This window comes from Melozone crissalis, unplaced genomic scaffold (genome assembly GCF_028551555.1).
Source record: "Melozone crissalis strain CALT ecotype California unplaced genomic scaffold, PUWL_Pcris_2 ptg000537l_1, whole genome shotgun sequence".
NCBI lineage: Eukaryota > Metazoa > Chordata > Aves > Passeriformes > Passerellidae > Melozone > Melozone crissalis.
Genome location: NW_026536235.1, coordinates 2,950,996 through 2,974,449, shown reverse-complemented (window position 1 = coordinate 2,974,449; position 23,454 = coordinate 2,950,996). Strand labels below are relative to the sequence as shown.

The window sequence follows — 23,454 nt, the reverse complement described above, 5'->3', positions numbered from 1 at the left end:
CCCCCCAAGGTCCCACACGGAGGGGGGCAGGGAGTGGCCCCCAGCCCCATTTGGAACGGGGGTGGGGGCTGCACCCCCAGTCAGGAGTGGGGGTCCCCTTTTCCCCCCCCCCCGGGGCAAGTAGTGTTTGACCCCTCCCAGCTTGGGGAGGGGGCAGAAGGGTCCCAGAGCCCCTTGTGCAGGATGGGGGGGCACCCCAGACCCCCCCCCAGTGCTGGGGCCGAGCCCCCCCCGGACCCCCTTGGATAAAGTTAAGGCACTTGAGCAGTGGAGCCCCACTGCGGGGGGGTGCTGTGGGGGTGTTGGGGGGGGGCAGCACCCCCTTGGGGGGGGGGGGGTTGGTCCCGCGGGGGGGGTGCTGGGCCCCCCCTCAGGCGAAGATGTTGGTGATGAAGTCGAGGAAGCGCTTGGCGTATTGCTCGGGGTGCACCGTGGAGATCTCGGCTCCGGCCTGGGGGGGCAGCGGCTCAGAGACCCCCCAGGAACAGAGCCCTGACCCTGGAACGACCCCCAGCACCCCCTGACACGGACCCCCAAACTCCTCAGAGACTGGATACGGACCCCAAAATCCTCTCAGAGCCTGGGCAGGGACCCCCAAAATCCCCTGACCCTCGGCATGGAGACTCCAAGTCCCAGAGCCTGGGGACTGTGGGTCACCCCAAAACCCAGCCAAATCCCAACGTGACCCCCCAAACCCCTCTGAGGGTGGGCATGGACCCCCCCAGAGCCCCCAGAGCCCGGCCATGGCACCCAGGGGGGTCCTGGGGGGGGCACAGTGCCCCCCAAACCCGGCGGGGACGCTCACCCAGCCAAGGTGCCACCCAAGGGTTAAACCTGTCCTGTCCCCAGATTGGGGACACCCGGGGGGTGGCACGGGCCCTGAGCCCTGGAGGCAGGGGGGGTGAGGGTTGGGGTGTCCCCAGCAATGTCCCCCCATCCCTAACCCCTGGGAACGACCCCCAGCACCCCCTGACACCCCCCAGAGCACTCCTGGGACCCCCAGCCCCTCCTGGCACCCCCCCCCGGGAACCCACCCCTCCCCCAGACCCCCCCCACAGGACCCAACCCCCACCTGGGCACCCCCCCAGTCCCAACCCCCCCACACCCCCACCCCTCCTGCCCCCCCAGACCCTGCCAGGGGCTTTAACCCCCCCCCCCCCCCCAAATCCTCCTTGGAAGGTTTGGCCCAGGTCCCCCCAACCCCTCTCTGTCTCCACCTTCAGCACCCCAAAAAACCCACGGGGGAGCCAGCCCTGGCAGCCCCAGCTGGAAATGCCACCCCCCAGTTTGGGGTGCCCTCCTCCAGTTTGGGGTGCCCTCCCAGTCTGTGCCCCCCCTCATCCCAGTTCAGGTTGTATCCCTGCAGTTCAGGGTGTCCCCCCCCAGTCCGTGCCCCCCCCATTTCGGGGTGCCCCCTTCACTCCGTGTTTGTGGTGCCCCCCCAGCCTGTGCCCTGCCAGTTTGGGGTGCCCTCTATACCGAGTTTGGGGTGCCCCCCAGTCCATGCCACCCCCTCACACCGTGTTTGTGGTGCTCCCCCAATTCAGGGTGCCCCCCACCAGGTTTTTGGTGCCCCCCCATTTCGGGTGCCCCCCCATTTTCTCACCTCGTGTTTGTGGTGCCCCTCCAGTCCATGCCTCCCTCACCCCATGTTTGTGTTGCCCCCCCCCAGTTTGGGGTGCCCCCCATTTCCTCACCCCATGTTTGAGGTGCCCCCGTGTTTGCGTTGCCCCCACATTTCCTCACACCGTGTTTTTGGTACCCCCCATTTTGGGGTGCCCCCATTTCCCCACCCCGTGTTTGAGGTGCCCCCCGGTTTCAGGGTGCCTCCATTTCCTCACCCCGTGTTTGAGGTGCCCCCCCAGTTTGAGGTGCCCCCCATTTTTGGGGTGCCCCTATTTCCTCACCCTGTGTTTGAGGTGTCCCCCCCCCCCCCATTTCAGGGTGCCCTCATTTCCTCACCCCATGTTTGTGTTGCCCCCCATTTTGGGGCTCCCCTGTTTCCTCACCCCTGTTTCAGGTGCCCCCCCAGTTTCGGGGTGCCCCCATTCCCTCACCCCATGTTTGAGGTGCCCCCCGTGTTTGTGTTGCCCCCCATTTTTAGGGTGCCCTCATTCCCTCACCCCATGTTTTTGGTGCCTCCCCATTTCGGGGTGCCCCCCCTGTTTGTGTTGTCCCCCCATTTTGGGGTGCCCTCATTACCTCACCCCGTGTTTGAGGTGCTCCCCCAGTTCAGGATGCCCCCCAATTTTGGGGTGCCCCATTCCCTCACCCCCTGTTTGTGTTGCCCCCCCATTTTTGGGGTCCCCCATTCCCTCACCCCGTGTTTGAGGTGCCCCCCAGTTCAGGGTGCCCCCCATTTTTGGGGTCCCCCATTCCCTCACCCCGTGTTTGAGGTGCCCCCCAGTTCAGGGTGCCCCCCATTTTTGGGGTCCCCCATTCCCTCACCCCGTGTTTGACGGTCTTGGCCGCGTGCGCCGCCTTCTTGCGGGCGTCGTACTGGGTGAGGACATCGATGAGCCCCATGAAATAAACCTCGCGCCGGGGGGCTCCTGGGGGGCACAGCGGGGGGGTCAGCGCTGCCTGCGCCCCCAAACCCCCCCAGGACCCCCCAAACCCCCCCCAGATTCCCCCAGGACCCCCCAAAATCCCCCCAAACCCCCCAAAATCCCCCAGGACCCCCCAAACCCCCCAAATTCCCCTCAGGGACCCCCCAAAATCCCCCCAGGACCCCCCAAATTCTCCCAGGACCCCCCCAAAATCCCCCCAAACCCCACAAATTCCCCCCCAAACCCTCCAAAATCCCCCCAGGACCCCCCAAACCCCCCAAATTCCCCTCAGGACCCCCCAAAATCCCCCCAGGACCGCCCAAAATCCCCCCCAAATTCCCCCCAAACTCCCCCCCAGGATGCCCCAAATTCCCCCCAAAGCCCCCAAAATCCCCCCAGGACCCCCCAAAATCCCCCCAAACCCCCCAAATTCCCCCCAGGACCCCCCAAAATCCCCCCAGGACCCCCCAAATTCCCCCCAGGACCCCCCAAAATCCCCCAAACCTCCCAAAAGCCCCCCAGGACCCCCCAAAATCCCCCCAGGACCCCCGGCTCACCCTCGGCCCCGCGCAGCGCGTACACGTCCACGCCGGGGTCGAACTCCCCGGGGCCCAGGGGCCGGTAGGAGTTGAGGAGCCCCCCCAGCCCCTCGGGGAGGTGCCGTAGGGGCCCCCCAGCCCCCCCTCATCGCCCCCCGCCCCGAGCTCCTCTTCCTCCAGCTCCTCCTCCTCCTCCTGCTCGCCCCGCTCCACCTCGTGGATGCCCAGCAGCAGGCTGTAGTCCATCAGCTTCTGCTGCACCAGGAACTGGGGGGACACGGCGGGAATTGGGGGGGGGGGCACACGAAACCCTGGGGGGGGCACCCCAAAACCCCCAAGGCCTGAACACAGGGGACCCTCACCCCAAAAGCCCCAGAGCCTGGGCACTGTGACCCCCACAGTAATCAAATACTGAACATGGTCCCCAAAAACACCCCGGACCCTCAGGGCTGGGGGGACAACCAAGGGGTCATTAGGGGTGGGGGGAGACCCCCACGGTGCTGGGAGAGAGCCCCCAAACCCTCAGAGCCTGGCCCTGAGAAAGAGACTCCCACAACCCAAAAACCCCCCAATTCTCAGGGCTGGGGGTCATTAGGGGTGGGGGACACTCCCATGGTCATAGGGAGAACCCCCAAACCCTCAGAGCCCGGGCACAGGGGACCCTCAGCCCCAAACCCTCAGAGCCTGAATGCTGAGAAAGGCACCCCCACCTGCCAAAAAGCCCCCGATTTTCGGGGTTGGAGGAACAATCGAGGGGTCATTAGGGGTGGGGGAGACCCCCATGGCTGCAGGGAGAGCCCCCCTAAACCCTCACAGCCTGGATGCTGAGAAAGGAGACCCCCACAGCCCAAAAATTACCCAATTCTCAGGGCTGAGGGGACAACCAAGGGGTCATTAGGGGTGGGGGACACTCCCATGGTCATAGGGAGAGCCCCCAAACCCTCAGAGCCCGGGCACTGAGAAAGAGACCCCCAAAACCCAAAACAACTCTGATCTCAGGGCTGGGGGGGACACTCAAGGGGTCATTAGGGGTGAGGGATACCCCCATGGCCACAGGGAGAGCCCCCCAGACCCCCAGAGCCCGGGCACTGGGAGGCCCAAGGGTCACTTGGGGTGGGGAGGGAGCCCCCCTCAATCCCCTCTGGGGGTGCAGCCCCCCCGTTCCCACCTCCACGTCCCTCTTGAGCTTGTCCATGAACTCGCGCTGCTGCTCCTCCCCCCACGAACACCCTTCTCGTTCTTGTTGAGGAAATCCACGTCCTTCAGCGTGGGCAGCTCCTTGCCCTGGGGAGGGATGGGGGGAGCCCCCCGGGCACCCCTGAGCTGCAGGGGACACCCCTGAGCTGGAGGGGACACCCCGGGATGGAGGGGACACCTCAGGGATGGAGGGGACACTCAAGGATGGAGGGGACACCTCAGGGATGGAGGGGACACCTCACGGATGGAGGGGACACCCCAGGGATGGAGGGGACACCCCTGAGCTGGAGGGGACACCCCGGGGATGGAGGGGACACCTCAAGGATGGAGGGGACACCTCAGGGATGGAGGGGACACCTCAGGGATGGAGGAGACACCCCACAGATGGAGGGGACACCCCGGGGATGGAAGGGACACCCTGGGATGGAAGGGACACCCTGGGGATGGAGGGGACACCCCACGGATGGAGGGGACACCCCTGAGCTGCAGGGGACACCCCGGGGATGGAGGGGACACCCCAGGCTGGGGCCCCTGGGGAGGGGGGCAGGCAATGAGCTGCCATTATTGGGGAGGAGGGAAAACAGGGCCTGGAGACCCCTCCCCCCAAATTTAGGGGGTTCACAGCATCCCCCCCTGCAGTACCTTCTCCTTGTCACTGGCCTCTCGGTCCCACCAGGGAGCCCTGCAGGGAGCAGAGGTGACAGGAGGGGGTTTGGGGGTGTTGGGGAAGATGAAACAGGAAAGCCTCGTAAATATGATTGTCTGGCAAAAGATTTTGAGAATATGGAAACTATGAGTGAGATTGAAATGAAAGCAAGCTTTGAGATCCCTCAGTTACTGAACAACTGGAAAACAACGGTGTGGCTGGCTGAAGGTGATCCCCTTTTGGTGGAACAACACCCTCTGCTTGCAGACAGGCCCAAGGCTCAGAGCAGACCCTACAGCTCGGCAGAAGGGGCCCAAAGAGGAGTTTTTAGGGTTTAAAACTACTCCAAAGAGGAGTTTTTAGGGTTTCCAAAGAGTAGTTTCTAGGCTTAGCAGAAGGGGCCCAAAGAGGAGTTTATTTAAAGTTTAAAATGTAGCACAGTGTGGTGATGTAATGATTCTTACAGGCTGTGTGGAAATGCTGTAGGATTTGTGTATTGTTAGATACAGATATAACCAATTTGTAGACTGGTTAGTGAGAATTAGAATATTCAACACGGAAGAAGATTTATTGTATTGAATGGGAACTTTGCTCTCTTATGCTTTTACACTCTTATCCCTCTCACCCCTTTTACTCTCTTCTGCTTTTACTCTCTTATCCTCTCTCCCCTCTCTCCTCTCAGTCCTGCTCCAGCTGTGGCTGGCAGCTCCCAGCAGGGCCCTGCACTTGGCCCTTTGCAATAAACCCCAAATTCCACGACCAGAAGATGATTTATTGTAACAGGAACCTCATCCTCTTTTACTCTCTCTTTTTATCCTCTTTACTCTTCCCCACTCTCTCATCTCTTTACCACGCTCCTGCCTTGTCTCTCTTTACCTTTCTCTCCTCCTGGGCCTGCTCTGAGCTGTGCCTGGCAGCTCCAGGCAGGTCCCTGCACTTGGCCCTTTGCAATAAACCCCAAATTCCACAATCAGAAGAAGATTTATTGTAACAGGAACTCTTCCCCACTCTCTCATCTCTTTGCCACGCTCTTGCCTTCTCTCCTTTTACCCCTCTCTCCTCTCAGCCCTGCTCCAGCTGTGCCTGGCAGCTCCCGGCAGGGCCCTGCCCTTGGCCCTTTGCAATGAACCCCAAATTCCTCAACCAGAAGATTTATTGTATTGTAATGGGAACCTTGCTCTTTTATCTCTATTTTACTCTGTCTCTTACCTTCTCATCCTCTCTCTCATCCTCTTTTCCCCTCTCTCCTCTCAGTCCTGCTCCAGCTGTGCCTGGCAGCTCCCAGCAGGGCCCTGCACTTGGCCCTTTGCAATGAACCCCAAATTCCACGACCAGAAGATGATTTATTGTAACAGGAACTCTTCCCCACTCTCTCATCTCTTTGCCACGCTCTTGCCTTCTCTCCCTTTGCCTTTCTCTCCTCTCAGCCCTGCTCCAGCTGCGCCTGGCGGCTCCCAGCAGGGCCCTGCCCTTGGCCCTTTGCAATGAACCCCAAATCCCAGATCTGGCTGCAGAGATCTCTCGTGTCCGTCTGTCCCCACCGTCCCACCCCCCCTGCAGGGGGAGGCAGTCCCACAGCAGCGCTCGGGGGGCTCGGGGACACCCCAGTACCTTGAGGTCGTACTTCCTGTGCACGGGCAGGCGGTGGCTGAAGAGGTTCCTCATGACCAGCAGGTACGTGTCCTCGCTGTCCACGCTGACCCGGTACATGCCCAGGAACCGCGGCAGCAGCGTCTGCCCGTGGCACTGCACCACGTACTGCGGGACACGGGGACACGGGGACATGGGGACACAGCCAGGGACACCAGGGACACGGCCAGGGACATGGGGACACAGCAGCGTCTGCCCGTGGCACTGCACCACGTACTGCGGGACACGGGGACACGGGGACATGGGGACACAGCCAGGGACACAGCAGCATCTGCCCATGGCACTGCATCACATACTGCAGGGACATGGGGACATGGGAATATGGGGACACAGCCAGGGACTCGGGGACATGGGGACACAGCCAGGGACATGGGGACACAGCAGGGACACAGGTCACACAGCCACACAGGGGACACAGCTGCCTGGGGGACACCAGTGACACAACCACCCTGGGGACACTGGTGGCACAGCTGGGGACAGAGGGGGCACAGCCAGCCCCCAGGGGACACAGGTGACACAGCCACCTGGGGACATTGGTGACACAGGCACCTCCAGGGAACACAGGTGACACCTCTAGGTGACACAGCTACCCCGGGGGGACACTGGTGACAACCCTGGGCACACAGGTGACACCCCGTACCCCTTGTGCCCGTACCTGGTGGCAGTGTGCCAGCAGCCAGTGCCCCCTGTGCCCCCCGTGCCCACACCTGGTGGCAGTGTGCCAGCAGCCCGTGCCCCCTGTGCCCCCCGTGCCCACACCTGGTGGCAGTGTGCCAGCAGCCCGTGCCCCCCGTGCCCACCCCGTGCCCACACCTGGTGGTAGTGTGCCAGCAGCCCGTGCCCCCTGTGCCCCCCGTGCCCACACCTGGTGGTAGTGTGCCAGCAGCCCGTGCCCCCTGTGCCCCCCGTGCCCACACCTGGTGGTAGTGTGCCAGCAGCCCGTGCCCCCCGTGCCCCCCGTGCCCACACCTGGTGGTAGTGTGCCAGCAGCCCGTGCCCCCTGTGCCCCCCGTGCCCACACCTGGTGGTAGTGTGCCAGCAGCCCGTGCACGTCGGCCACGTCCTCGCTCGAGAGCTCCTTCAGCACCAGCGTCCGGTCGGCCGAAAGCAGCAGGCGGTGCCCACTGCCCACCCAGCGCGGGGGGCTGCGCGCCAGGGACACCTGGGGACACAGGGACACGGCTGGGGACACGGCTGGGGACACAGGGACATGGCTGGGGACACAGGGACATGGCTGGGGACATGGGGGACACAGCTGGGGACACAGGGGACACGGCTGGGGACACAGGGGACACGGCCACACAGGTCACACAGCCACCCCAGGGGGACACACATGATACAGCCACACTGAGAACACAGGTGACACAGCTGGGGACACAGGTGACACAGCCACGCCCGCAGAGCCTCCACGCCAGGGACACCTGGGGACACGGCATGGGGACACAGAGGACACAGCTGGGGACATTGGTGACACAGCCACACAGGTGACACCCCCAGGGGACAGGTGACACAGCTGCCTCCCCCGGTGGTTCTGCGCCAGGGACACCTGGGGACACAGCCACACAGGTGACACAGCTAGGGAAACAGGGGACATGGCCACCCTGGGGGACAACGGTGACACAGCCACACTGGTGACACAGCCACTTGGGGACACGGGTGACACAGCCACGCCTGCAGGGGGCTCTGCACCTGGGACACCTGGGGACATGGCCAGGGGACACTGGTGACACAGTGACACAGTGACACTGTCACTGTCACACCAGTGACACAGTCACCCAGGGACACAGGTGATACAGCCACCCGTGGGACACCAGTGACACAGCCACACAAGTGACACAGCCACTCAGGGGGACACCAGTGACACAGTCAGAGGCACAGGTGACACAGCCACCCAGGGACACAGGTGACACAGCCATCCAGGGGGACACCGGTGACACAGCCGCCCCCACAGGGGGCTCCATGCCAGGGCAATCTGGGGGCACACTGCCATGGCACAGGTGGCACAGCCAGGGGACAGGTGGCCATGTGACACATGTGACAGTCTGGAGCTCCCCTCGCTGTCCCCAGGGTGGACATGGGGACCCTGAGGACCCTGATGGAATTCAGCCCTGCCTGAGGTGGACGAATGCCAGAAACCCTCAGGCCCCTGTGCCACATTTCCTGAAATATATTTCAGAACATTTTCTGAAAAAATATCCTGAATATATTCTGAATTAATTCATTTTCATATTTTCTGAATAATTCCCTTCACCAGGATTTCCTCTCCTGGGAAGCCTCAGAGAAAAAATGAAAACAATAATTCTCTGATTGCTTCTCCTGTGTTTTGCTGCTCTGGAATGTGTTTGGAGATTGTTTATCAACAGGTGAATGTTTGATTGGTTTCATGTGATTTGTTTTAATTTAATGACCAATTACAGCCAAGCTGTGCCTGGGCTCTGGAGAGTCATGAGTTTTCATTATTATCTTTTAAACTCATGTCTGCATCCTTTCTCTATTCCTTAGTACAGTTTAGTACAGTGTCACTGTGATATTTTATGAAAATTCTTTCACTAGGATTTTTCTCCTGAGAAGCTGAGAGGCCTCAGAAATGAAATGTAAACCATAATTATCTGATTTCTTGGAATGGGGTTTGGACATTGTTTAGCACCAGGTGCATCTTTGATTGGTTTCATGTGAATTGTTTTCATTTAATAACCAATCACAGCCAGCTGTGTCAGGGCTCTGGAGAGAGTCACAAGTTTTCATTATTATTTTTTAAACTTCTGTAAGTATCCTCTCTGTATTCTTTAGTACAGTTTAGTATAGTGTCACTGACATATTTTATGAAAATCCTTTCACTAGGATTTTTCTCCTGAGAAGCTGAGAGGCCTCAGAAACAAAATGTAAACAATGATAATATAATTGCTTGAAATGGGATTTGGACATTGTTCAGCAACAGGTGAATGTTTGATTGGTTTCACGTGAATTGTTTTAATTTAATAACCAATCACAGCCAGCTGTGTCGAGGCTCTGGAAAACAGTAATGAGTTTTCATTATTATCTTTTTAGCTTTCTGTCTGTACCCTTTCTCTATTCTTTAATACAACACAGTATCATAAATTAATAAACTAGCCTTCTGAGAGCATGGAGTCAGATCCATCATCCCTCCCTTTGCCTGGGCACCCCATAAACACCAGACCCCCCAAATCCCCCCTCACCTGGTAGTCCTGGTCGTCGACGCCGAAGCGCTCGCGCAGGTTGCGGAACACCTGCGGGCAGTACTCCTTGAACTTGAAGTGGCTGGGCAGGTTCTCCCTGAGTTTGGGGGGCTCACGTCAGTTTTGGGGTGTCCCCTGCTGCAGGACATCCCCCTGCGCCCCCCCCGTGCCGCTCACCTGTTGAACAGGTGGTTGTTGACCTTGATTTTGGAGCTGGCTTTGAAATCGTCGGGCAGCAGCATCACGGGCAGCGGCACCTGGCTCAGCTCGTTGATCTGGGGAGGGGGGGCAAGGTGGGACCCCCGGGAAACGCCCCCAAAAACCCCGGGACCACCAGGAAACACCCCCAGAAACCCCCTGGGGCCAGGGAGAGCGCTGGGAACCACCTTCAGGGACCCCCTGGGACCCCCAGGTGTGGGGATGGGGACAGTGAGGATCCCAGGGGATGGAGACAAGGGATGGAGCCAAGGGAAGGGGACACAGGATGGGGACATGGGATGGGGACACGGGATGGAGACACGGGATGGGGACACGGGACAAGGATACAGGACAGGGATACGGGATGGGGACATGGGATGGGGAACAATGGGGATCCTGGGGGAACGGGACACGGGATGGGGACACGGGATGGGGACATGGGACGGGGACACGGGATGGGGAACAATGGCGATCCTAGGGAAAGGGGACATGGGATGGAGACATGGGATGGGGATATGGGATAGGGATATGGGATGGGGACACGGGATGGGGACACGGGATGGGGGGCAATGGGGATCCTGGGGGAAGGGGACACGGGATGGGGATATGGGATGGGGACATGGGATGGGGACACAGGATGGGGAACAATGGGGATCCCACGGGATGGAGCCGAGGGATGGGGACAGTGGGGATCCCGGCGGAATGGGGACATGGGATACTGGGGGTATGGAAGCCAAGGGACGCAGCCGAGGGATGGGGACATGGGATGGGGGGCAATGGGGTGGGATGAGATGGGGACACGGATGGCGATGGGATCCAGATGGGATGGGGACACGCGATCCCGGAGGATGGAGCTGAGGGATGGGGGCAATGGGGGTCCCGGGGCGATGGGGACAGTGAAGATCCAGGGGGGATGGAGTCCAGGGGTGCAGGGCAATGGGGATCCCGGGGAAATGGAGCTGAGGGAAGGGGACACGGGATGGGGGCAATGGGGATCCCGGGCAGGGGACACCGAGGGCTCCGGGGGAAATGACGGTCCCAGAGAAGGGCCAGGCGGGGGCTGCGGGGGTGCCGGGAACACAGGCGGGGGTCCCGGAGAGACGGGCACGGATATCCCGGGAGGGGACTGGGACCGGCACCGGGGACCGGGCATCCCAAGGGCCGCGGGGTCCCGAGGAGGGGACACGGGGGTGCCGGGGCGCGGAGCCGCGGGGTCCGGGGAGGGACACGGGGGTCCCGGGGGTGCCGGTGCTGACCTGGTGCGTGACCCCCCAGGCCAGCACGGCCAGCAGCGGGTCCGCGGCCCGCGGCAGCTTCACCCGCTGCGGCACGAAGCGCTTCTGCTTCTTCTTGGTGCGGGCGGCGCCGGGGCCGGGCCCGGGGCCGGGGCCGGGACACGGACCCGCCGCCGCCGCCATGGCCGCCGCTGCCGCTTCCGCCGCCGCTTCCGCCGTTTCTGCCGCCGCTTCCGCCCGGCCCCGGCACCGGAACCCGGAAACGGCGCCAGGAGCGGGGCGGGGCTGGGACCGGGAACCGCCAGGGGGCGCCAGGGGGCGCGGGAAACCGGCAGGGGGCGCCCTGCCCCCACCGGGACACGTGACAGGGACACGTGACACAGATAGGTGTGACAGGGACACGTGACATCTGCACAACACACGTGTGACACCTGGAGGGAACACGTGACAGGGACACCTGATAAGGTTATGTGTGACACCCGCAGGACACAGGTGTGAGCACACAGGGACAGGTGTGACCCCCACGGGCACACGTGTGACACCTGGAGGGGACACGTGTGACACCTGCAGGACACAGGTGTGAGTACACAGGGGACTCGTGTGACACAGACAGGGGACACCTTTGATCGCCACAGAGGACATTTGTAATCTTGCAGGCAACAGGTGTGTGATCCCATGGGGACAGGTGTGATCACTACTGTGACACGTGTGACCCCACAGGCGACAGGTGTGACAGCTTTAGGGACAGGTGTGTGGCCCACATGGGGACAGGTGCGACCCCACAGGTGACACCGGCTGTCCCTGCGGGCACATGGGAACCGATGGGGGGCACCTGATCCCCGCAGGGACAGGTGTGACACCTGCGGGGACACGTGGCACACCTACAGGGACATGTGTGATCATCATAGGGACAGGCGTGACTCCTGTGGCGGCAGATGTGGTCACCACGGTGACAGGTGTGGCACCTATAGGGACAGGTGTGACACCCGTGGGGACATGTGGGACACCTGTGGGGACAGGGGTGACACCTGTGGGGACACGTGGGACACCTACAGAGACAGGTGTGACAGCTACAGGGACAGGTGTGATCACCCCTGGGACAGGTGTGACCCCATGGGGACAGGTGTGAGACCCCACTGGCACAGGTATGACACCTGTTGGAACGTGTGTGACCACCACGGGGACAGGTGTGACACCTGCAGGGACAGGTGTGGTCACCACTGCAGGGGCACGTTTGACACCTGGGGACACATGTGACACCTGCGGGGAGTCCTGTGATCTGGGACAGGTGTGACACCTGTAGGAACGTGTGTGATCACCACTAGGACAGGTGTGACCCCACAGGGACAGGTGTGACATTGGCAGGGACAGGTGTGATCCCACGTGGGACAGTGACCCCTCTGGGGCACTCGTGTGTGACCCCACAGGTGACACCGGCTGTCCCTGTGGGCACGGGGGAACCGACAGGGGGCGCCTGATCCCTGTGGGGACAGGTGTGACACCTGCGGGGACAGGTGTGGCATCTGTAGGGACAAGTGGGACACCTGCGGGGACAGGTGTGACACCTGCGGGGACAGGTGTGGCATCTATAGGGACAAGTGGGACACCTGCGGGGACAGGTGTGACACCTGCGGGGACAGGTGTGGCATCTATAGGGACAAGTGTGACACCCGTGGGCACACGTGGGACACCTGTGGGGACAGGGGTGACACCTGTGGGGACAGGTCTGATCATCATAGGGACAGGTGTGACAGCTATAGAGACAGGTGTGATCATCACTGGGACAGGTGTGACCCCACGAGGACAGGTGTGACCCCATAGGGACAGGTGTGATTGCTGTAGGGATAGGTGTCACCCCCATGGGGACAGGTGTAAGACCCCACTGGCACAGGTGTGACATCTGTAGGGATGTGTGTGACCACTACGGGGACAGGTGTGACACTGGCAGGGACAGGTGTGACCCCACAGTGACACGTGTGGCACCTGCAGAGTGCCCCGTGCAGGGGGGTCCCACTCCCCCTCCCCACCCCCCGTGCCCTCCCCGCTGTCCCCAATGCCCGCTGTGACCCCCAAATCCCCCAGTGTGACCCTGCACCCCCAAATCCGCAGTGTGCCCCCCTCCCCAAATCCCGTGTGACCCCCAAAATCCCCCAGAGTGACCCCAAAATCCCCCAGAGTGACCCGGTGCTCCCAAACACCTCCAGAGTGACCCTGCACCCCCCAAATCCGCAGGGTGCCTCACTCACCAAATCCCCAGAGTGACCCCAGTGTCCCCAGTGCGACCCCAATGCCCCCAAACACCGCCCCGTGTGTCCCCCTCCCCAAATCTGCAGTGTGACCCAGTGTCCCCAGCGCCCCCAGTGTGACACCGCTCCCCCAAACACCCCCCGTGTGCCCCACTCCTCTCTATGCCCCCAGTGTGCCCCCCTCCCCAAATCCCCCGTGTGCCCCCCTCCCCAAATCCCCCGTGTGACCCCCCCCAAATCTGTCAGTGTGACCCCCCCCCCAAATCCCCCGTGTGACCCCCCCCAAATCTGTCAGGTGTGACCCCCCTCCCCAAATCCCCCGTGGTGACCCCCCCCAAATCCCCCGTGTGACCCCCCCCAAATCCCCCGTGTGACCCCCTCCCCAAATCCCCCGTGTGACCCCCCCCCCAACTCTGTCAGTGTGACCCCCCCCTCCCCAAATCCCCCGTGTGACCCTGGTGCCCCCCCGTGTCACCGCACTCCCCCAAACGCCCCCAGTGTGACACAGCTCCCCCAGCCCCCCCCAAGCCCCCCGAGCCCCCCCAGCCCCACCGGCTCCTCTCAGCCCCCCCCCCTGAGCCCCCCCAGGTTCCTCGTACCCCCCTGAGCCCCCCAAGCTCCCCCCAGCCCCCCCCAAGCCCCTCAGGCTCTCTCAGAGCCCCCCCGGACCCCCCATACCCCCCAAGTCCCCCCAGTGTCTCTCAGAGCCCCCAAGCCCCCCATTTTCTCTCAGAGCACCCCCAGAGCCCCCCAGTTTCTCTCAGAGCCCCCCAGTTTCTCTCATTGCCCCCCCATTTTCTCTCAGCCCCCCATTTTCTCTCAGAGCCCCCCCCCATTTTCACTCAGCCCCCCCCATTTTCTCTCACCTCCCCATTTCTCTCTCACCCCCCATTCTCTCTCACCCCCGCATTTTCTCTCACCCCCCCTTCTCTCTCAGCCCCCCCCATTCTCTCTCACCCCATTTCTCTCAGACCCTCCCCCAGTTTCTCTCATTGCCCCCATTTTCTCTCACACCCCCAGTTTCTCTCAGGCCCCCCAGTTTCTCTGACCCCTCCATTTTCTCTGACCCCCCCCATTTTCTCTCAGAGCCCCCCCACATTTTCTCTCACCCCCTATTTTCTCTCACCCCCCCAGTTTCTCTCACCCCCCCATTTTCTCATTGCCCCCCATTTCTCTCAGCCTCTCCCTTTATTGCGCTCCGGCCGCGCTGGGGCGGTTCATGCAGCGCTGGGGGGGGCGGGGGGGCGCGGGGACCCCCCCGGGATATGGGGGGGGGGGGGGGGGGGGGGGGGGGGGGGGGGGGGGGGGGGCACAGCCGAGACGCCAAGCGGGGGGACCCGGGGGGGGCGGGGGGGGGGGCCGGGGGTGACACTGTCACACTGTCACATTGTCACACTGTCGCATTGTCGCATTGTCACACTGTCACACTGTCACACTGTCGCATTGTCACATTGTCGCATTGTCACATTGTCACACTGTCACACTGTCACACTGTCACACTGTCACAGTGTCACACTGTCACACTGTCACATTGTCACACTGTCGCATTGTCGCATTGTCACATTCTCCATCCGGGTTAAGGCAGCTCGGGCGGCCCGCCCCCCCCGCCCCGGCCCCGCCCCCATCGGGGGTCCCGGGGGGGTCCTGGGTTGGGGGGGGGGGGGAGCGGCCCCTCCCCCGCACGGAGCGAGCGTGGCACGAGCACAGGACACGGGTGACACCGGTGACACCGGGACAAGCGGGCGGAGCCGGGGCTGCAGCACCTGCCGGGGGGGACACGGGGGTCGGGGGGGGGCAGAGACAGCACGGGGGTACCCCAGGGATGGGGGGGGACCCCGGAACCTTCAGGGATCGGAGGGGACCCCAAGGATGGGGGATATCCCGGGATGGGGGGCACCCCGGAACCTGCGGGGGTCGGGGGGCCACCCCAGGGATGGGGGGGACCGAAAGGATGGGGGGGGACCGTAGGGATCGGGGGGGAGACCCCAGGGATGGGGGGGGGACCCCGGAACCTGCAGGATTCGGAGGGGAGCCCAGAGTCGGGGGCGGGACCCTAAGGATGGGGGGGGACCCCAGGGATCGGGGGGGAGACCCCAGGGATGGGGGGGGGGACCCCGAAACCTTCAGGGATCGGAGGGGAGCCCAAGGATGGGGGATATCCCGGGATGGGGGGCACCCCGGAACCTGCGGGGATCGGAGGGGACCCCAGGGGTAGGAGGGGGGGATCTTGGGGTGTGGGGGGACCCCAGGGATGGGGGGGCAATTGGGGCATCCAGGGCCAGGGGGGCTGGGGGGCACCCATGGAATGGGGAGGGGGTGTCCGATGGAGGGGGTTGGGGTCACTCGAAGGATGGGGGAGATCCCCAGGGGTCCGTGAGAAATGGGGGGGACGGGGATCCCGAACCTGGGAGGGGTGAGGAATGAATTTGGGGGGCTCTCACAACTGAGGGGGGTGTGGGAATGAGGTGGGGAGAGGTCTCACACCCGGAGGGGGTAAGGAATGAGTTTTGGGGGGGTCCCACAAATGGGTGGTGTGGGAATGAGTTTGGGGAGGGGTCTCACACCTGGGGGGAGTGAGGTGGAAAGGGGGGGGGGGTCCCTCAGCTGGGGCTGTGAGGAATGAGTTTTGGGGGGGGTCCCACATTTGGAGGGATGCGAGGAATGAATTTGGGGGGTCTCACATTTGGGGGGCTGTGAGGAATGAATTTGGGGGGTGGGGTCCCACACCCGGGGGGTTGTGAGGAATGAGGTGGGAGGGGTCTCACACCTGGGGCTGTGGGAGGGGGTTCCTCACCTGGGGGTGTGGGAATGAGTTTGGGGGGGGTCTCAGACCTGGGAGGGAGTGAGGAATGAGGTGGGGAAGGGTTTGACACCTGGAAAGGAGTGAGGAATGAGTTTGGGGGGTCTCACACTTGGGGGGCTGTGAGGAATGAGTTTGGGGGGGGGTCGGTCCCACACCCGGAGGGTTGTGAGGAATGAGTTTGGGGGGTCCCACACTTGAGGGGGTGTGGGAATGGGTTTTAGGGGGGGTCCCCCAGCTGGGGGGTGTGAGGGATGATTTTGGGGGGGGTCCCACACCCGGGGTCCGTACCTGGGGGGGGGCATTAGCTGGCCGCCGTCTCCTGGCGCAGCGGGAAGAGCTTGGCCGCCTCCTCGGCCTCGCAGGCGCAGGACAGGTCACTCCTGGGGGGGGCGGGGGTGTCAGCGGGGCCCCCCCAAACCCAGAACACCCCCCAGGCCAGCCCTGCCCCCCCCCTCACCTGTTGTCGTTGATGTCTGTCACGTTCCCTGCAAGGAACAGCAGCGGGCTCCAGGGGGGGCTGGGGACACCCCCAGGGCCCCCCCATGGGGCACCCCGACACTGGGGACACCCCCACACATTGGGGACACCCCCACACCTCCCATGGTGTCACCCCGACACTGGGGACACCCCCACACCTGCCATGGGGCATCCTGACATGGGGACACCCCCACACCTCCCATGAGACACCCCAACACTGGGGACACCCCCCACACACTGGGGACACCCCCCACAGCTCCCATGTTGTCACCCTGACACGGGGGACACCCCCACATCCCCCCCATGGTGTCACCCCACATTGGGGACACCCCACACCCTCCATGGGACCACCCCAACACTGGGGACAAACACCCCCACACCCCCGATAGTGTCACCCCAATACTGGGGACATCCCCACACCCCCGATGGTGTCACCCCGACACTGGGGACACCCCCAGGGCCCCCCTCACCATTATCCACGTTGAGCTGCTGGTAGGGATCCGGGGGGGTGCTGGGGAGCGTGGGGGGGCCGCTGGCAAAGCTGGGGAGGGGGCACAGAGGGGACGGAGACCCTGAGACCCCCCTGGGCACTGCGGGCACGAAGGGGGCACCCCATGTCCTGCCTGCCCCCCCCTCCAGCCCCTCAGAAACCTCTGCTGCCCCCCCCCAAATAATCCCCCGGCACCCCCAGAGCACAGCAATCCTCCCCCAGGACCCCCCCCATCCCTGCACCCCCCCGGAACCCCCTGGGACCCCCCCAGGATCCCCAGGAACCCCAGAGCACATCAAGCCTGCCCCAGGACCCCCGGAACCCCCTCAGACCCTCCCACCCCCCTGCACCCCAAGTGCCTCCCTTCCCCAGGACCCCCACGCTCTTCACCCCCCCCACCCCCCTGCCCCCCTCCTGCCCTCCCAGGACCCCCCCCCTGCACCCCCAGAGCACACCACCCTCCCCTCAGGACCCCCCGCACCCCCCCTGCACCCCCTGACCCTCCCACCCCCCCCGCACCCCCTGAGCCCTCCTCCCCTCCCTCAGGACCCCCCCCCACCCCTGCCACTCTCCTGCCCTCCCAGGACCCCCCCCTGCACCCCCAGACCACACCAGCCCTGCCACAGGACCCCCCCCAGCACCCCTCCTGCACCCCAGACCCGCCCACCACCCCCTGCACCCCCTGAGCCTCCCTCCCCCAGGATCCCCCCGCCACCCCTGCCCCCTCCTGCCCTCTCAGGACCCCCCTGCACCCCCAGACCCACCCTCCCCTCAGGACCCGCCCACCCTTGCACTCCTCCTGCCCCACCCCCTCCCGGACCCCAGGACCCCCCTGCACCCCCAGACCCCCCCCGTGCCCCCGCACTCACAGGCCGTGGGGCCCGGGCAGGGCGCCCCCCCCGGGGTACCCCTGGAACAGGCTGTTGGTGTAGCTCAGCCCGTGGGCGACGGCGCCTGCCCGGCCGCACCGGCTTGGCTGGGGGGGCACGGGGGGGTCAGGGGCGCTGCTGGCACCGGCACCGCCAGAGGGCACCCTCAGAGCCTGGGGCACCCCCTGGGCTGGGGCTGTGCCCTTGTGCGGGGGTGGCAGCCACAGCAATAACCCCCCCCAAAAAACCCAGAGTGTGCCAGGCTGGGTGCCCACCTTGTGCCCACCGTGCCCACCCTGCGCCCTCCGTGCCCAAAATCCAGAGTGTGCCAGGCTGGGTGCCCACCCTGCATCCACCGTGTCCAAAACCCAGAGTGTGCCAGGCTGGATGCCCACCCTGCACCCCCCGTGCCGAAAACCCAGAGTGTGCCAGGCTGGATGCCCACCCTGCACCCCCCGTGCCCAAACCCAGAGTGTGCCAGGCTGGGTGCCCACCCTGCACCCACCGTGCCCAAAACCCAGAGTGTGCCAGGCTGGATGCCCACCCTGCACCCACCGTGCCCAAAACCCAGAGTGTGCCAGGCTGGGTACCCACCCTGTGCCCCCCGTGCCGAAAACCCAGAGTGTGCCAGGCTGGGTGCCCACCCTGTGCTCACCGTGCCCACCCTGCAACTCCCGTGCCCACTCTGCGCCCCCCGTGCCCAAAACCCAGAGTGTGCCAGGCTGGGTACCCACCCTGCGCCCACTGTGCCCACCCCGCACCCCCCACATCTCATGCACTCCCCATGCCCACCCTGCGCCCCTGTACCTGTACCCACCCTGCACCCCCCATGCCACCCTGCACCCCCCATGCCCACCCTGTGCCCCCGCGCTCCCCCTGCCCTCCTGGCACCTTCTGTGCCCACCCCCGTACCCCCGTGCCCAACCCGCACGCCAGGACCCAGTTCACTCCATGCTGCACCCTCGATGCCCACCCGGCTCCCTGGGCACCCCCTTGCACCCCCCGTGTGCTCACAGCGCCCCCACCCCTGCATCTCCCGTGCCCACCCTGCTCCCCTGCACCCTCCATGCCACCCTGCACCCTGAGCACATCCTTGCATCCCCCATGTACCCCGCGGCCCCAGCACCCCCTGTGCCCACCCTGCCCACCCCGTGCCCACCGTGCCCCCTTCAGCCCCCCTGCACCCGTTCCCGTTACCCGCCATGCCCCCCGTACCTATGTGTGCTCCGTGCCCCCGCTGTGCCCCCTGTGCCCCCTGTACCAATGCGGGCTCCGTGCCCCCCCAATCCCGTTCCCCCGTACCCATGTGCGCTCCGTGCCCCCCTATCCGTTCCCCCGTACCCATGTGGGCTCCGTGCCCCCCGGTGCCCCCGGTTCCCCTGTACAGATGTGGGCTCCGAGCCCCTCTCTGCCCCCCCTATCCCGATCCCCCCGTACCGACGTGGGCTCCGTGCCCCCTCTGCGCCCCGGTTCCCGTTCCTCCCGTAACGATGCGCGCTCCGCCCCCTATCCCGGTTCCCCCGGTTCCTCCCCTTCTCCCCGTACCGATGTGCGCTCCGGGCCCTCCCGGTATCCCCGGCTCCCCCGTACCGTGTGCGCTCCGGGCCCCCGCCGCGCCCCCCGGGCCCTCACGGCCTCCCGGATCCGCTCCACCTCCTGCTGGTAGCGCCGCTTGTCCAGGCGCGCCCCCTCCTTGGCCGCCCTCAGCGCCCCTTCCAGGGCCTGCACTCGCCCAGCCGTAGCGCGCAGCCGCTTCTCCAGCTTCGGAAGCTCACAGCGCAGGTCTGCATTGTCACGGACCAGCTGTGCGACACGTCAGTACCGGCACCGGCACCGGGACCGGCACCGGGACCCGCCGGAGCCCCTGCGGTACCGGCACCGGGACCCGAACCTGCCCTGCCCCTGCCCCGGGGCTCACAGCGCAGGGTCCGCACTGTCACGGCCCAGCTGTGCGACACGGCAGTACCGGCACCGGCACCGGGACCCGCCCGGACCCCCTGCAGCACCGGGACCAGAACCTGCCTGCCCCTGCCCCCGCCCCGGGGCTCACAGCGCGGGGTCCGCACTGCCACGGACCCGTCCTGTGACACGGCAGAACTGGTATCGGCACCGGGACCCACCAGGAGCGGGACCCACTCCCAACATCACCCGCACCTGCCCCGGTACCGACACCAACACCTGCACACAGCGGTGCTGACACCGACACCCGCACATCCTCACCCAGCCACAGCCGCCGGTACCGGCACGGACACCGACACTCGCACACATCCGGTCCCAGCAGGGCCTCGGGGGCTCAGAGCCCCTAACAGTGCCCGGGTGAGGGGCTCCGTGTCCCTAACGGTACGTGGGGGGCTCCAGCCCCACCCCCCCCCCCCCTTCCCCCAGCAGTGTCCCGGGGTCTCCCGGGCTATCCTGGATGTCCCAGCAGTGTCCCGGGCTGTCCCGGGCTGTCCTGGGCTGTTCCCCCACAGTGTCCCCATGCAGCAGTGGGGCTGTGCCGGGGGCCAGTGAGGGGGGGTTGGGGGCGCACGGAGTGAGGGAGGGGCTCCCAGCCGGGGAGGGGCACTCAGGGATGGGGGCAGGAGGGAAAGGGGCCCTGGGGGAGCCAGGGAAGCGAGGGGAGGCTGCAGAACTGGGGGCCCTGGGGCGGGTACCCCCCCCCGTGCCCCCCCCGCGCACCTGTTTGTGAACCTTTGTAAGCTGCTCCAGGTTGTCTCAAGAAAGGAAATCTTCTGCTTCTGGGAGTGGAGCCCCCCACTGTCCTCGGGTTCCAGCTCTGCGCTCTGGGGGCACCGGGAGCCCCGTCAGAACCAGATCCCCACTGGGAAACCTTCCCTTCCCTTCCCTTCCCTTCCCTTCCCTTCCCTTCCCTTCCCTTCCCTTCCTTCCCTTCCCTTCCCTTCCCTTCCCTTCCCTTCCCTTCCTCACCCCCTTTTACTCCTCATTTCCCCCTTACACCCTTTCCCCATTTTGCCCCTTTTCTCCCCTTTTTCCCCCCATTCTGCCCTTTCCCCCCCCTTTTTCTCCTTTTCCCCCATTTTCCCCCATTTTCCCCCTTTCCCTCCCATTCTTCCCCATTTTTCCCCCCCATTTTTCCCTTTTTTCCTTCCCCCATTTCCCCCCTTGTCCCCCATTTCCCCCCATTTTTCCCCGTTTCCCCCTTTTTTCCCCCCTCACTTCTTGACTCGTGTCGTGACGTCTTGAACAAACAGCTTGCGCAGGTTGTGGAGGGTCTGGAGTTCACGGGCCTGGGGGGTGCAGAGGGTGAGGGGGTGCACGGAGCCCCCCAGGCCCCCCCCCAGGCTCCTCTGAGCCCCCCAGACCCCCCCTGGCACCCCTGACCCCCCAGGACCCCTCCCCACCTACCACGGTCTCCTCCAGCCCCTTGAGGTCCTGCTTGGACTGCTCGTGGCGCTCGTACAGGAGCCTGGGGGGCAGCGGCCCAAATTAGGGGGGCTCAGCCCAAGGGGGGCACCCCTGCATTTGGGGGGGCCACCCAGCGTCGGGGGGTCAGTACAAGGAGGGGAGAGCACCCCGAAATTGGGAGGGTCACTTCAAGCTTGAGGGGGGGACCCGAAGAATGGAGGTGTCCTTCAAGGCTGGGGGGGGCACTTGAAGGTTGGGGATGTCCAGGGGTCCTGGGGGGCTCTGGGGGTCCCGTTTAGGGTCCCAAGGGTGGGCCCTGGGGTTTGGGGTTCCTGGGGTGTCAGCAGGGTCGGGGAGGTGGGCTTGGCGTCCTGTGGTGAGTCCTGGGGGGGTTCTGGGATTGGGGTCCCCAGGGGAATGTGGGGGGGCCCCGGGAGTTGGGTTGGGGTCCCCAGAGGAATCCCAGGTGTTGGGTTGGGGTCCCCAGGGGAATCCCAGGTGTTGGGTTGGGGTCCCGAGGGGAGCCTGAGAGGCCCTGGGGATTGGGTTGGGGTCTGCAGGGGAACCCTGGGAACTGGCTTGAGAACCCCAGGAATTGGGTTGGGGTCCCCAGGGAAATTCCGGGGAGCCCTGGGGGTTGGGTCGGGGTCCCCAGAAGAATCTCAGGGAGCCCCAGGGTTGGGTTGGGTTGGGGTCTCCAGGGGAATCCCAGGGGTTGGGTTGGGGTCCCCAGAAGAATCTCAGGGAGCCCCGGGGTTGGGTCGGAGTCCCAGGGGAGCCCCAGGGTTGGGTCGGGGTCCCAGGGGAGCCCCAGGGTTGGGTCGGGGTCCCAGGGGAATCCTGGGGGTTGGATTGGGGTCCCAGGGGAATGTGGGGAGCCCTGGGGGATGGGCTGGGGTGTCAAGGAGTATCCAGGGGAGCCCCGGGGGTTGGGTTGGGGTCCCATGGGAATCCCAGGGGTTGGGTCGGGGTCCCAGGGGAATCCTGGGGGTTGGGTCGGGGTCCCAGGGGAGCCCCAGAGGCCCCGGGCCGGGGTCCCGGGGGTCTCACGTCAGCTCCTGCAGCCGCGCTGCCTTGGCGCGCTCCTCCGCCCGCAGCGCCTCGTGCTCCGCCCGCAGCCGCTCCAGCTCCAGCTCCAGCTTCTGGTTCTGGCTGCAACGGACACACGGACACGGTCAGGCACAGACGGACACGGGGACAGGGATGGATGGACAGGAGGACACGGGAGCAGACGGATGGATGAGGTGTGGATGGATGATGGATGGATGGATGGATGGATGGATGGATGGATGGATGGATGGATGGATGGATGATGGATGGATGGATGGATGGATGGATGATGGATGATGGATGGATGGACGGATGGATGGTGGATGGATGGATGGATGATGGATGGATGATGGATGATGGATGGATGGATGGATGGATGGACGGATGGATGGTGGATGGATGGATGGATGATGGATGGATGATGGATTGATGGATGGAGATGGATGATGGATGGATGGATGGATGGGTGGACAGATGATGGATGGACGGATGGACGGATGGATGGATGGATGGTGGATGGATGGAGGGATGGATGGATGACGGATGGATGGATGGATGATGGATGGATGGATGGATGGATGGATGGATGGATGGATGGATGGATGATGGATGCTGGATGGATGGATGATGGATGGATGGATGGATGGATGGATGATGGATGCTGGATGGATGGATGATGGATGGATGGATGATGGATGATGGATGGATGGATGGATGGATGGATGGATGGATGGATGGATGGATGATGGATGATGGATGGATGGATGGATGATGGATGGATGGATGGATGGATGGATGGATGGATGGATGATGGATGGATGGATGATGGATGATGGATGGATGATGGATGGATGGATGGATGGATGATGGATGGATGGACGGATGGATGATGGATGGATGGATGGATGGATGATGGATGGATGGATGATGGATGATGGGTGG

At 64.1% G+C, this 23,454-nt stretch overlaps 2 protein-coding genes across 2 annotated transcripts in view; both read right to left on the bottom strand.

Moving 5' to 3' along the window:
* Window positions 1-314: 314 nt before the first annotated feature.
* On the bottom strand, window positions 315-11,377 carry PIP4K2C (phosphatidylinositol-5-phosphate 4-kinase type 2 gamma). The gene is given in 13 exon segments (XM_054295182.1): window positions 315-451; window positions 2,449-2,552; window positions 3,107-3,205; window positions 3,208-3,355; window positions 4,257-4,316; window positions 4,319-4,372; window positions 4,928-4,954; window positions 4,956-4,967; window positions 6,543-6,689; window positions 7,603-7,743; window positions 9,779-9,875; window positions 9,956-10,053; window positions 11,233-11,377. Coding segments are annotated over 12 exon segments (1,035 nt in total). The 5' UTR covers window positions 10,021-10,053; window positions 11,233-11,377; the 3' UTR covers window positions 315-370.
* Window positions 11,378-15,114: 3,737 nt separating this feature from the next.
* Window positions 15,115-23,454, bottom strand: part of KIF5A (kinesin family member 5A) — a 32,599-nt gene continuing 24,259 nt past the window's right edge. The window contains 14 exon segments of the mRNA XM_054295184.1: window positions 15,115-15,220; window positions 16,549-16,640; window positions 16,718-16,745; window positions 17,208-17,278; window positions 18,097-18,168; window positions 18,170-18,203; window position 19,236; window positions 19,687-19,899; window positions 20,776-20,810; window positions 20,813-20,879; window position 21,055; window positions 21,274-21,344; window positions 21,463-21,523; window positions 22,513-22,614. Coding sequence (XP_054151159.1) covers window positions 16,562-16,640; window positions 16,718-16,745; window positions 17,208-17,278; window positions 18,097-18,168; window positions 18,170-18,203; window position 19,236; window positions 19,687-19,899; window positions 20,776-20,810; window positions 20,813-20,879; window position 21,055; window positions 21,274-21,344; window positions 21,463-21,523; window positions 22,513-22,614 — 835 coding nt within the window. The 3' untranslated portion in view covers window positions 15,115-15,220; window positions 16,549-16,561.